Source organism: Mauremys reevesii, linkage group 1 (assembly GCF_016161935.1).
Source record: "Mauremys reevesii isolate NIE-2019 linkage group 1, ASM1616193v1, whole genome shotgun sequence".
NCBI lineage: Eukaryota > Metazoa > Chordata > Testudines > Geoemydidae > Mauremys > Mauremys reevesii.
This window is the reverse complement of record NC_052623.1, coordinates 262,166,128-262,180,833: the sequence shown is the minus strand read 5'-3', so window position 1 is coordinate 262,180,833 and position 14,706 is coordinate 262,166,128. Positions and strand designations below refer to the sequence as shown.

The 14,706-nt window shown below is 43.5% G+C and overlaps 1 protein-coding gene across 3 annotated transcripts in view; it reads left to right on the top strand.

Moving 5' to 3' along the window:
• SLC41A2 (solute carrier family 41 member 2) overlaps nucleotides 1–14,706 on the top strand; it is a 94,025-nt gene that overhangs the window by 37,403 nt on the left and 41,916 nt on the right. For all 3 annotated transcript variants that reach the window (XM_039484617.1, XM_039484612.1, XM_039484623.1), the window contains one exon: nucleotides 12,750–12,897. In XM_039484617.1, the coding sequence (XP_039340551.1) occupies nucleotides 12,750–12,897 (148 nt within the window). The remainder of the gene's footprint in view (nucleotides 1–12,749; nucleotides 12,898–14,706) is intronic.

Sequence of the window (14,706 nt, the reverse complement as noted above, 5' to 3'; positions counted from 1 at the left end):
ATATTTCTCTATGGTTCTCCAGGCACTTGTGGATCAGCGTGGGAGTTTCACAGACATTAACACAGGCTGGTCCAGAAAGGTGCATGATGCACACATCTTTCGGAACACTGGCCTGTTCAGGAAGCTGTAAGCAGGGACTTTCTTCCCAGACGAGAAGATCACCGTAGGGGAAGTCAAAATGCCCATTGTGATCTTGGGAGACCCTGCTTACCCCTTAATGCCATGGATTATGAAGCCATACACGGGGCACCTTGACAGCAGCAAGGAGCAGTTCAAAAACAGGCTGAGCAAGTGCAGAATGACTGTTGTGTGTGCTTTTGGCTGTTTAAAAGCCTGCAGTCACTGTGTATATGGGAAACTGGACCTGGACAATGACAATATTCCTATGCTTATAGCCGCATGCTGTATGCTCCATCATATTTGTGAAGGGAAGGGTGAAAGCTTCACTCAGGGCTGGACTGCTGAATTCTGGGTCGTGGCTTGGTTTGCTGGTGCCTAGAGCCGGCGCTGCCCGGAGGAGGCTAGCCAATCACACCTGTTGGATCTTGGCGAAGGGCAAACAGGAGAGGAGGCTCTTGGTAAGTGGATTTGATTTTGGAAATCGCTGAAGCAAGTTGTTGGGGGCAAGAGGGTTGCAGAAAGCAGGCTTGTGTCTGTATGATGCATGTACCACCACATGCCTAGTCCTGAGCGCCGGAACAGGCTGTTGATTGACTCCCTCACTTTACGGGAATCTGCCTGAGAGTTCTCCAGGAAACTCTCATGGAGATACTGGGCAATCCACTACTGCAGGTTCTTTGGCAGAGCTGCTTTGTTTCTTGCCCCATTAAGGGTAACGTTCCCGCACCACTCTGCTGTCACAGTGTGGGGGACCACCATTGATGCACACAGGTGAGCCGTATAAGGGCCAGGATGGAAGCTGCTGTCTTGGAGAAGACCCTCCTTTGATTCTCTGCTTACCCTCAGCAGTGAGATATCTTTCATAATGAACATAGCCTGTGGAAAATGTGGGCACAGGGATGATTATCAGGCCCCCACTACAGTGCTGGCTCTCCCCAAAAGCCACGTGCCCAGTGTACAGTAGGGTCAGGGAACACCGATTTCCCCCTATCCCTACAGCTACTTACCATTTTGGGGGTTTTGTGGCTCAGCCAGTTAGTGACAGGTATGTGAATAGTGGCTGTGTTTTAAATCACTGGATCAGTGTTCTGTGTGTTGCAAACAACACTGCTTCTGTAAAATGTTCCATTTTGGCTTCACAGAGTTGACCTTGGGAGCCTAGACTCCCTCTTTGTTATCACCAGCTGAACGCTGTGCAGAATCAGAAAGCGGCCACAAAGAACTAAGGAGAACTTTCTGCGTGAGGTTATGAGGCACTCCACGGTGGAAAAATTGAATAGGAATTGAAGGAGTGGTGGGACAGCGAGAAGAGGGACTGAAAGGAGAATGTGGTGCGCCAGAATGAAGCCACGGAGCGGCTCTTAAAGGTTTTGGAGCACCAAGCGGACACACTCCAGACAATACTAGCACTGCAGACTGAGCAGCTCTGTGCCCGCCCCGCCCTTGCAGCCGCTGTCGCAAAACTCTTTCCCATGCACCCCCCCACACACTGCCAACACACTCTTATCAACCTCCTGGCTCCAGTCTGTACCCGCGGCATTCCACTCCTGCCCCATGACAGTCCAGCCGTGTGGACTCCCAGTACCCGCTGCACTCAGCATCCATCCCTTGCAGTTTAGCCCTTCTGAAATACGGTACCTGCTGCAATGTACTCCAAAGGAGAAGGCTGGATGTGATCCCTGGACATACACAAATCCTTAACCATCCTGGGACCCCCTTCTTCCTGGGACCTTCCCTTCCCTCAGTGCTGATGTGGTTTTTCTGATTGTCTCTCTCCTCCGGTTGTTGTTTTTTAATAAAAGAGTTGTTTTGATTTGAAAGCAATCTTTATTCCATTAACTGAAAGCAAACAGAGCCCTGCAAAGCAACAGGCAATTTTCTTTAACTTTCATAGTGCATCGTCTGCACCAATCCCAATCACCTCCTAGCATTACAAGCACTGCACTCCTGAGCATAGGAACAAATGTTCGTGGCTTTCAGCTTCAAATTGCTGTCTCAAGGCATCCCTGAGCCTTATGGCCCCACTCTGCACCCCTCTAATAGCCCTGGTCTCTGGCTATTCAAATTCAGCCTCCAGGCGGCAGAATTCCTGGGGCGGCAGAATTCCAGGGGCAGCATTCCAGGTTTTTGGGGGTTTTTTTGGCTTCGGGTGTTGCGCTCTCTGAGGGGTTTTTTGTTTGTTTGTTTGTTTGTTTTGCTTGCGGCAGCAAAAAATGTAAGCCGGCCCTGCCTCTGGGGTAGAAAAGAGCTCCTGGCTGCATGCATCTCTGACCTCCAAGTTGTCCTCTGCTTCTGGGCCCCCCTTCCCCTCCACATCCTTGTCCAAGATTTCCTCCTCCTGGCTCAGTCCACTCTCAAGTGGCACGCAAGCCACCCAAGTATCCACAGTGGCCTTTGCATTGGAAGTGGGGTTGCCACCGAGTATCGCATCCAACTCTTTGTAGAACCGGCAGCTTGTGGGCGGAGCACTGGAGCAGCGGTTTGCCTCCCATGCCTTGTGGTAGGCATTCTGCAGCTCCTTGACTTTAACCCTGCACTGCTGTGTGTCCCAGTCACGGCCCCTTTCTGTCATTCATCGTGAAATCTGTCCATAGTATCAAAATTCCTGTGGCTGGAGCACAGCTGGGACTGGACAGCCTCCTCTCCCCAAGTGCTGACAAGGTCCAGCAGCTCGGCATTGCTCCAAGCAGGGGATCACCTGGTGTGTGGAACAGGCCTGGCCACCTGGAAAGATGCGCTGAGACCACTGCACGCATCACTGAGCAAACAGGAAGGGGACTTTCAAAATTCCAAAGGAATTTGTGGGGTGGGGATGACAGTTGGTCACCTGAGGGCAGGGTAGTAGAGTTCAAACTGATGACCAGAGAGGCAAAAACAGGCATTGTGAGATACCTTCCGGAGGCCAATCGCAGCGCTGCAATCGACCAGGGAGTCTACACTGGCACCGCGGTACTGTAGCCCTGGCGCAGAAAGCTGTATGCCTCTTGTGAGGGTGTTTTTTTGTTTTTTGTTTTTTTGTTTTTTAACAGCACTGCAACTGTGCAGTTCCTGCGCACTAAGTGGCTTGGCAATGTATCCATCTTGGGAGTTACAGTGCAGAAAGCTGGTTTACTGCATAGAAACTTGCCAGTGTAGACAAGGTCTTTGTGTAGAGAGGTCTGCTTCTGTTTTTTTGAATGGTTTGTGGTTTTAGTCATTGTTAAAGTGCCTAGAGTCAAGGCTATATATGTATACATGCAAATCAAAATATCTAGATAAAATAAAGCTAAAAATAACATAAACTGAAAAAAATTAATCCATTGAAATAACAACGGACTCTTGCTTTTCCCCAAATTGCAACAAAATATTGGGCTTTTAAATTATAAACATGAGCCAGCTTGTGGGCATCATCAAACTGGCCTTAACTTTTTACTGCTTTTTCCTTTGGGAACCACCACTGCTCAACAGTAAATAATGTGATTGTTGCTAGCTGCTCCATAGAATGGTGCTACTCTTCCCTTGTTGTCTGCGTTTTGTCTGTCTTCCAAGGATCGAAAATTCTTTTCTGAACCTAAACTTGTTGATTTTATAATAGCCCTGTGCATGGCAGCAAGGACGGCTCAACCATAACACTGACTTTCTAATTCAGTCTTAAAAGATGAAAAGTGGAAAACTACCATGAGATTAGACCCGCTACATAAATGAGGCCTACAATGAGTCCTACTGACTACTAACCTCAAATGGCAGTGTTTTAACACTGTCAGGTTGTTGGCCAGAGTTGCATTTTGTCTGGCTTCCGGGTGACCTTTTTTTTTCCCCTCAGTCATCTAGGAGTTGAGATTGGTAGGCTATGAACATGTGAATCGCACATCCATCTCTCCCAACTCAGTTTGGTTGTGGACTGGTCATTTTTTTTGCCTATTTTTCTACTTTTGTTGCAGAACTAGAGTTTTTATGTTTGTGTAGCTCTTGAAACTATTACTGTGGCTTCTAGGACAGGGGTCGGCAGCCTTTGGCACAGTGCCCATCAGGGTAATCCACTGGCGGGCCGCGAGACATTTTGTTTATGTTGACCATCTGCAGGCATGGCTCCCCGCAGCTCCCAGTGGCCATGGTTCGCTGTTCCTGGCCAATGGGAGCTACAGGAAGCAGCAGCCAGCAGGTCCCTGTGGCCTGCGCTGCTTCCCACAGCTCCCATTGGCCAGGAACGATGAACCGCAGCCACTGAGAGCTGCGGGGAGCCGTGTCTGTGGACAGTCAACGTAAACAAAATGTCTCGCGGCCCACCAGCAGATGACCCTGATGGGCTGTGTGGTGAAGATTGCTGACCCCTGTTCTAGGACCTGGACTGCCTGTTTGAGTGAGAGGAATAGAGTCAACTCGAACTGAAGAAGGCTCAGTGTCATGATGTTCACCAGACTGCAGATTCCTTTTTACAGGAGCGTGCTGATAGCTTAGTCTTAGATTCTAGCTGAAATGTACACAATGGTGGCTTATGAAGTTCTTCTGATTGTCATATATGGCCAAGAATATAGCAGTACTCTAAAAAAGAAGAATCTTGTCCAATTTTAACTGTTCTTTCTCTGCTTCTGCAGCCATCCAAATCACTTGCTTACTGACATTGAGGAGCAAGCTATGTACGTAAATGCTTGAAAGGATGCTCTAGAATACTCAAATGACATTTCAGTCATTTCCATCTTTCTTTCCTTAGGGCTGCTTCAGAAATACTGCCCTTTTCATGGAACTTATAATCAGGCTGGCTACTTCTGAGATGACTGCATCTACCCTTGGGTTCTTTTTTATTGTCTTTGTGTTCTCCTTTTATAGGGGATATAGAGGGTTTTAATTTGTTGCTGAGGAATTCCTGTCTGGTACATCCCTCACACTGTTACTTTGTCTCATATGAGAATATACTATAAAGCCCTTGGAAGGATTGCTAGAGCTGAATTTCCCAAGAATAGTAACATCTAGCTTCTTATAGTTTCAGGCTTTCAGATGTTTCTTTTGGTAGAGCTTTCCTGAAAAGCTTAAGTTCTCTACTTTCATGGAATTGAGAGTCAGGAATATCTTGGTGTTCTTCATTTCCTCTGATTTATTTGTCCACTACTAGCCTCCTGCCTTTTAGGAAATCTTCTCAACATCCGAGCAAGAAGAAGTAGGAGTGGTAACTTGGCCCATTGTAAAGAACCTCATACTCATCAAGGTAGTAATAAAGCAGGGTGAATTCACTTCTCCGTCTTTGTCTGAATATACTGTCCTACCCTACAACCTATTAGGCTGACTGCAGAAATTTACTGAAGTGAGGCTTAAATTCCTGGCCTCCATCAGCATAGGGAGAATTGTCTTAGGAGGAAGAGACTATGGGCTTGGCTACACTTGAGAGAGTTGGCGCGGTGGGGGCAGCGCTCCAGCGCAACTTAGTAACTGTCCACCACACACCATCCCCACATCCAGCGCCCTGGCTGCAGCGCTGGCTGAACACCTGGTCTGCTTGGGGTGCAACGCTGGTCAGGCAGCGTGATGCAGCGCTGCTCGCTGCACACACACACACCAGCGCATTTATTATCCAGGGTATATATTAGGAGATATCCCAGAATAACTTTTTTACTTTTGTTTAGTTTATTTGTTTCTTTTTTCTGTTGTCAACTCAGGAATGAACTCCCTCCTATTATCCTAAAACAACAACACAAAAACAAACTGCTGAGCTGTATCTGACTGTGAACAATCAATGATAAATGAATGAGATAAACCCCTGCCTGCCTCTTTGCCTTGAGTGTTTGGGAGGTTGAGAGAAGGGGAGGGGAGGAGGGAGGGGGATCTTGGTCTGTTTCTGCTTTCTGTGTCTAGCTCTGCTTTGGGGACTAAGACTAAGGGTCTTTTCAATTTTCAGGATTTAGTGCAAGGCAAAAAATCCAATCTCTCTCTCTCTCTCTCTCTCCTCTCTCTCTCTCTCTCCTCTCTCTCTCTCTCTCCCTCTCCCCCCACTCCTGTCACACTGCTGCCACACCCCTCTTTGGGATAGCATGCTGCTGCCATCACTACCAACAGCACTGTAATGTAAAGATGTGGCCACACTGCAAATGTGGCCACACTGTGTGACTACACACTGTGGCGCTGTGCGCCCACTGTAACAGCCCAGCTGCACAACTCTGCGTGAGGGGAGAAAGAACTAGTGGTGATTGCATACCTTTCTGTGGAAAGGAGTGGTCCCACTTTTGATTGATCGTCCTGCTCTGTGAAAGGAGGGACTAAACATATGTTGTCTTTGTCACGGTGCTGGAGCAAGTGCCACCATGTTTTGCTCACACAATGCTATTGTGAAGCATGATGAGAATGACAATACAATGCAGAACAAATTTAGAGTTGGGGGAAGTCTTTTTTTACTTGTAATGCTTCATGGAAACATCATAATAAGGGTGGGGGGTTTTGTGTTTTTGTTTTCTGAATTAATAAAGTGAAAAATCTACATGCTTTCAAGGTTTCATATGAGTTTTTCAGAGATGGACCCATCAAGACAATGCATTTCAATATAAATCCTCTTATATTGGATTTTATATAATAAAAAAGTTGTGTCTTCAGCTAACTAAGGGAAAATATGCCCGTGTGTCTAGACTGATATACAAGGACTTTAAGTGAGATAATTATCACATATTAAAATTTCTCATCAGACACTTATGCTTGTTAAAGCATTTAATCACCTTCGGGCTAGCTTTCAGTACCCTGCCACCTTAAATGCTTAGAACCCCTAAGCCCGCTACGGCTTTGTCTATGCTAGAGAAATGAGTGGTGTTATAAAACACATTAATATTTTAATTGTTCATATGATCAGTTAAAGGTAGTTAAATAGTGCTGAAGCTCTGTATTCTGATAAAGAAGATGTGCTACTTCACTTCTACTGACTACCAACAGGTTAGATTAGCTGCCTCGATCAAGTTATTTCACGAGTAGTAGCACTGCCTTTTGGAACACTAGAGGGCTCTATAGGATCATAATTGAGAATACAGTCTGTACTCTTTGACTAAAATTTTTTTAGTATGCAAATGGTTTGAAATTCTAACACCTAATTTATTTAAGTGTATCTGTGTTGTTGAAGCTTTGATAAGTTCATTTTTCAGGATTTGGAAACTCAGTTTATAATCTTCAGAAAATAAGGATTTTCCTCTCAGAACTTTAATTCCAAAAAAAAATACATGTACACGTCCTGGTGCTATTGTGAACTTCAAAAACACTGGCTTTTCTTTTATTAAAGATAGAAAATTCAATAATGTCTCTTAACCTTCTCAAATCTATATTAAAAAAACAAATTATATTGGCCCCTATTATCCTATGACGATTTTTAACTGTACTGAGAAGTATAATATCTCCAATTATATTTGTCCAGTAAAGGTTGCATTTTTTTGAGTGGCATTAGATTTATTATTCAATAAATACTGTAGATGTGCTGCACTCTGGATAAATGTGAAGTGTATGTTTCTTGTACTGGAAGGCTGATTGTGATCACAGTTTTCATGAGGTGGATGGATGGATGAATGGATGCACAGAATAAATGAGGGTTCATATGAAACTTCTTTGGGATCCTTGTACACCCTTCTTTAGCTAAGACTCATTTCACCATGTAATCTAAGTACGAGACAACTATTTTCTTTAGTTACCATGTGTTTCTTTTTCTTCTTTCTCTCCGGTGGTGGTACTTTTTTCTTCTTTTCCCTTCCCCATTGTGGATTGGCCATGCAAGGAAGATGGCACTACTATAAAAGGGCCTCATAGAAGAAGTGGGTCTTGAATTCAGTCCTGAGCAAGGTCAGACTCTGTCTGAACTCTTCTAGTAAAAGGTTTTATAGCTAGAGTCTCTCAAAGCTCAGAATATTCTGCTCTCTATTTCCAAAAGTCTGAATCTGGACCTGAGTGGCTGCACTGTCATTGTTAGAGCATCACAGACATTTATTCATAATCCATCATGACAGTCTCTGAGATACCTTATCTAGCCTATTAAATGCCTTGTGTATTTGGACTTCTTATTAAATAGACAGGTAGCCAGTGGAATTTAGAATATTGGTAGTGGGCGGCCACTTGCTTTAATTTTTAGATGGTCTTTGCCTTTAAGCCCACGTAGGTGAGTTGTAGTCAGTTTTCAAACTCTAGACTAGACTACTAATATGAAGCTGAGACTGCCTTATCATTCGCCCTTCCTATATTGCTAAGGTGGTCATGGCCTCCTGATGTTTAGTTGTGACCCCTGCCCTAAAGAGAGGCTAATGAACTAATGCAGCTGTGAAGCAGAAGTTAAAAGTTTTAGGCTCTGACTGTATCCTATGCTAGATTTAATTTTCTTAGGAATTGAATGTATTGTCTTCTCATTGGAAGTTCCGTCTGTAGATGGAATCCTAGTAATTGGTTTATCTACACAGTTCTGTTTATGCCCGGCTATTTGTAGGGAGCAGGCAAATAACATGTTTCATATTTTCCCCCACTCTTCAAGGAATTGAAGTGTGTGTGAATATTAAAAGGTGGGGAGTAAGGGTAGGATTTAAAAAGCACTGGCCTAATTCTATTTCCTTTGAAGACTCACTGTTGACTTCAGTGGGAGCAAAGTTAGGCCAGTTTTGAGCGCCCTTCTGAAGTTTCATAATGCTTTTTGATTAATTAGATATAAACTTTATATGACAGCCTGTGTTGATTTGTATAGCTGTGTATCTGTCCCATACAGTTGTTGTTAACTTCAAAATTTACTCAGTTCAACCTGTGAAAAGCATTGATCGCCAGCTGTGGGTTAGTTTGGCTTTTTGAGATTTGTGAGGCATCCCCTGCAGCTGGCTATTTACACAGCATTTTTGAAATATTACTGTCTTCTTGTATTGCAGAGGGAATCTATATTTGTTTGAACTGTAGTTCATGAATCATTTTCTACAATAGCTCAGACTCTAACTCTAGAGTTTTCTTTGTGTTGTCCTCATAGGATAGCGCTGTGGTAGTGTTAGATATTTGTATGTAATTCTAATTTACTATTCTGAAGTATTAATATTTTATTTGAAAAGAAAACATTTGATCATTCTCATTTACCATTCTTTATGTAATTGTCCTAGTTCATTTTAAGGGTTATTTCACCTGCTAGGAACCTCTCTTTACCTCTGCACCTTTCAAAAGAAAGGATCCTATACCAGATACTTTACTGAGTGGGAACTGGGGAGGTAACTACAAACAAACAAAATTTCTTTATCCTCTTTCCCTTGAGAACTGCTTAAATATGTCTCTTCCTTTCCTAGTGAACACGTTCCAACAGGTTCATATATTGGTCTATTGGGTTACAATAATTGATTGATTGATTCCATGTAAGCAATTTCAGTAGTAGTCACAGGAATTTTATGTGATTGCAAGTGTGGGGAGAGGATCCTAATGTGACATACAGATAAGGAGGTGATTCACTAAAAAATGTATTTTACGGTGTGATCCACATGATGAAAAAGTTGAAGAATCTCTGCAATAGTACATTTCTCTTTATGAAGTATTATTAAAACTAAGCTACAGTGGTTTTTAAAAAAAAAAAAGGGACCCACTACTGTGTGATTTGTGATTCATTATCTTTCCTTTTTATTTTGTAGTGGTAATTGTTCGCTTACAGTTTCACAAAATTAAGTATTTGGAGCAGTGGTCCCCAACCTTTTTCCGTGGGGTGGGCGCCCAGACGACTAGCCACCGAGGACCGTGGCCGCCAGACAAGCAGCCGCCGAAATGCTGCCGTGTAGTGGCAACGTCAAGAGGCGTCGCCGCCAAAATGCCGCCGAAATTTGTGAAGCAGCAACGTCAAGAGGCTTCGCCACTGAAATGCCACCGTGAAGCAGCGTCATCAAGAGGCGTCGCCACCGAAATGCTGCCAGATTTCAGCGGCATTTCGGCGGTAGTGCTTCTTGACGTCGGCGCAGCATTTTGGCGGCTGTTTTTCCGGCGGCCAGTAGGTGGGCGCACATGGATGCCCTGGAAGGTGCCATGGCACCCACGGGCACTGCATTGCGGACCCCTGATTTGGAGCATGTAGCAAAGAGCCGGCTCACTGGCACGGCACCTCCTGCTGGTCAGTCCAGCAATTAGCTCATCCAGCTCAGGAGCGCCGTCCTCTGGCCAGTTTCTTGCCCTCGCTTACCTGCTCTGTTGTCTCCAACACCTCTGGCCCCATGTTTGTCTTGGACCCTGGTGTCCTTTATATTGGGGTGCTGCCCCACAGCAGTGCATCCACACTCTGGGTCTCCCCCCCAGGAGAACCCCAACTACCCTATGCCCACCTTGCCTCAGTGGCTACTGCCAGTCGTCATCTAGCCCCTTCTCTCCGGGGCAAACTGCAGTCTGAAATGGCCACTCATCACTGACAAGGGGGTTGGACCTGCTGCCTTTTCTTGCCTGGCTGCCCCCCTGCAGCCCTAGCACCTCCACAAGCCTTTGCTGCAAGGCCTCAGCCTGGGAGGTCACCAGGCCAGAGCTCCCCAGCTCAGCCTGCCCTTTCCCAGTACTGCTCTGTCCAAGGTACCCCTGTCTCTGTCAGGCAGCTAAGTCCTTCTTGCTCCACTGCTGAAGCAAGACTCACTTCCTTCTCCCCAGGAGCCCTTCTTATGCTGGCCCAGACAGGCCCTGATTGTCTGCCGCAAGCCCACTCCTGATTGGTTGGCTCCCTGGTGCAGCCCTTTCCCCAGGCTGTTTTTAACCCCTTCCAAACTGGAGTGAGGTGACGGCCTTGCTACAGAGCAGATCTCCCAAAGAACTTTTGATAATAAAGTCTATTGAGAAACAATAGAACTATTCAAGCACAATTTTAATAGTTTTAAAATATTAATTCAGTAAATGAGTTATCATTTGACTTCTGCAGACTCATCCATGAAACTGACAAATAGACAGCAATTGACACACAAAAAACGCCAAAGGCTGGCAAAATTACAGCCTGTCTGGCATATATAACTTGAGAACATATTTATTTTAAAATGTCTCTGCTCTGGGATATTTCTTGCATAATGTTTAATTTTTTCACTATGTCTGATGATCTTCATTATTTGATATTGATGAATCATTATGGGGTTTTTGTTGGCTGTTGTTTTGAGATGATGTAATATCAAACTTTCTTTAGTTTTTTGTCCCTAACCCTTTTGTGACAACTGTTTTTTTTCCCACCTTTGCAATTACTTATTATCTGTGCTGCTATGTTGGTATTTGCTCCACAAAGCTTTTCTTTGATCCTATGTTATGGCCTGAATGCTTAGGGATGTATAAACTACAAAATACAAACAAACAAACAAAACCCACCATAGCAGCGAGTCTCAGGGTCCAGGTCAACTGTGAGGCTTGCACTTGGCGCTTTTTGTCTCACATCCTGAAACACTACTGTGGCAGCATCATTTTTTAAACTCTTTCAGAACAGCTTTTTTTCTAAATGCTACCAAAGTAGTATTTGCTTGAATTGAAAGGCTCTGCAATAAGAATCTTGCTGTTCAGGGATTTGATGTCACACTGATAACTTATGGTGCTTGGGTGAAGTCATACCTATAAACTGATAATCTTCTATTTTGCAATGTTTTACATGCCGTTACATTAAAAAAAATTCGAACATTCATTCAAAACTTGTTAGGGATACATTTTTTGTCCAAATTCTGTACATGTGGGCAAAATACGGCCGATTGTTTAATACTAAATAACAGTGCTATATTTTTCATAAGATTAAGCATATGCAAAATAGTATTGGGGCATTACTGTGAAATTTACATTTATTTGCTATTAAGTGACTTATACCGTTATTTATGTTGTCGCTGCATTAGGAAATATAGCCTCAATGGGACAACTCATGTGGGGAAGAACTGCAGGACTGAGTCCTAAACTCATTTATGGAGAAAAACTGTACTCTTTCTATGCAGACAGAGTACAGTTTGTATAAGCAATTCTGCTTTATAAATATATTACCTTACTGTGGAGTCCTTGTTCTCTGCTGTTTTTCTATAAATTATGATGCAGTTTTGATTAAATTGCTGCTGTTGTATTTTTAAGCATTACACTGTGCAAGCTGGTTATATGTATTTTTAAAAATGAGCTACTCAAAGTAAAAACAAAAGTAGGCATTTTGGTATTCTGCTCAGAGCTGTCCTAGATATTTAAAACCTAGCATGATTGATTTATATGCATTATATTAAGCACGATGATTTAATCAGTTAAGGCTTGCTTTTTCTGTAGAGCTTACTTTGCAATCTATTGTTGGGAGAGGAGGAAGTCTGTGTTCTTGTTTGTTTGTTTTCAGTTGAATTAATAAATGAAAACTTGATTTCTACTTCTCTAAAAAAAATTGAGATATGCATCACAAAGTTTGTTCTGTTTTCCAGGTCTTCATTATCTTCTCTAACATAGATACACAGTGCAGTGTTTACACTTAAAAAAAAAAAACACCTCCCAAAACAAAACACTATACTGCACACATGATTTGTCCCCTGGGCAAAGGATGAAAGAAGGAATGTATGTGATATTAATCATGCCACTTAATGCTCTACTGGAAGTCCTGACAAGGACAGTATAAAAATGGATAATATATAGAACAGAATTCCATGTTAAAGTTTAAATTCCTTGGGGGAAAATTTGTAGGAACCCCAAAAAGGCTAAATCAATGTTTTTGTTTTTTATTTTAGAGACATATTACTATATATCTCCTTTAGTTGGTGCCTTTTTCTTGGCCCTGACTCCTATGTGGATTGTAATAGCTGCCAAACATCCAGCTACAAGAACTGTTCTCTATTCAGGGTGGGAGCCTGTTATAACTGCTATGCTTATAAGCAGGTAAGTAATTTTTTAAAATTGTTTCATTGTGCTCCCCTGTCTGAATCTACCTGTTGTCTTTGTCTTATTAACCCTCCCGCCAAACTTCATTAATGCAGAATTAAGATTTTCCAGTGATGCCTTGTGCCCTTCCAGAATGTGGAGAGTGGCTAAACTTAAATCTCTGTACAGTATGTCCTGGTTTTCAGAGTTGAGGTACACTTCACCCCTGCAATGTATGCAACCTTAGCTCTGACCTCCTAGAGCTGGCAGTAGCCACTGAGAATGTTCAGTAAGGGGGAGGGATAGCACAGTGGTTTGAGCATTAGCCTGCTAAACCCAGGGTTATGAGTTCAATCCTTGAGGGGGCCATTTTGGGATCTGGGGCAAAAATCTGTCTGGGGATTGGTCCTGATTTGAGCAGGGGGTTGGACTAGATGACCACCTGAGGTCCCTTCCAACCCTGAAATTCTATGATTAACAAACTACTAAAGAAAACAGTGGATTTTTCCATCTCTCTAAATCTTTAAATCAAGATTGAATGCCTTTCTGGAAGGTTTTCTTTAGTCAAATACAAGTTATTAGGCTCAAAACTTGAAATTCGATGGATTAGATAATCTAATGGTCCCTTCTGGCCTTAAAATCTATGAAGCCACAATTAGTAGAGTAGAGGAAGGACTAAGGGAATTGTGCCCATTGTTTATGTTGTGTTCCACAGATTTGGATTCCAACTGTTATTTGCATGCATGCCCTTGCATTCACTGTGTTAGGTGTAGCTATGTTGAATGGTAGAAGGATTAGTTGGAGCGGCTTGCAGATCTGTGACTGTGCTGTGAACAGAGGTGCATACAGTATGTACCTTGAGAGATGAACTATGCCTCCTTTTCAGCATTGAATTTTGTGGGTTTTGTCAGTAGCAGTCTTCTTGCCATGGGGATTGTCAGCAGTTTAGTGGCATACATCAGTGGTTCTCAACTTGTTTTCATTTGTGGACCCCTAAAATTTTTTGAGTGGACTCCTTTGGAAATCTTAGACATAGTCTGAGGACCCTCAAGGGTCTGCGGACTACAGGTTGAGAACCACTGGTATGCATGACAGTAGTCTCCAAGGCTTAGTGAAGGGTAAGTAAAGACAATGTCTCAGAAGGATTCCCCTGGACAAGGGTGAAGAGGTGGTAACATTCAGCAAGATTGGGGTTGTTTGTGTGTTTTTAGGCTCTTGGGTATGTCTGTACTGTGGTTGAAGGTGTGATTGCATCTTGGGTAAGCCTAGCCAAGGTGAACTGCTAGCAGGGGTATAGGGCTGTTTAGCTGATGGGTAAAATTTAAGCGCCAGGTCTTCACTGTACTTTTACCTTGGGATAGTTCTACACGTTTATTACCTCAAGGTAAAAAAAGCTCATCTTTATTAAGAGTGAAGACAAAGCCTGAGCTGAACAGAACAAAAAGAAATGGCGGGAGAGAGGAGGAGCAGCAGCAATTATGGGCTGGATGTTTATGAAGAGGGAATTGAAGGCTGGAGGAAAGACTGGCCTATGGGCCAAATGCTTGACAGCTCTGCAGGAACTTAAAATTTGCCAGGGATATAGTGCTCAGGTCAGAAGAGAGGATCTGTTTTTGTCTATATCTTGTTTGTAACTAGAGATCTGTGTATTGAATGCTTACAGTGGAGGAGGTGCAGCTTGTTTTGGGAGCATGTGGACTGTGACTGGAGCATTCAGAAAATAAAGGGACAAGTACTCGGACTGGGCAGGGGCTGTCTTATGCTATGTTTGTATGGTGCTGATCTCCATCTCTGCCTCTAGGCAGTCCTATAATACAAATAATAAAC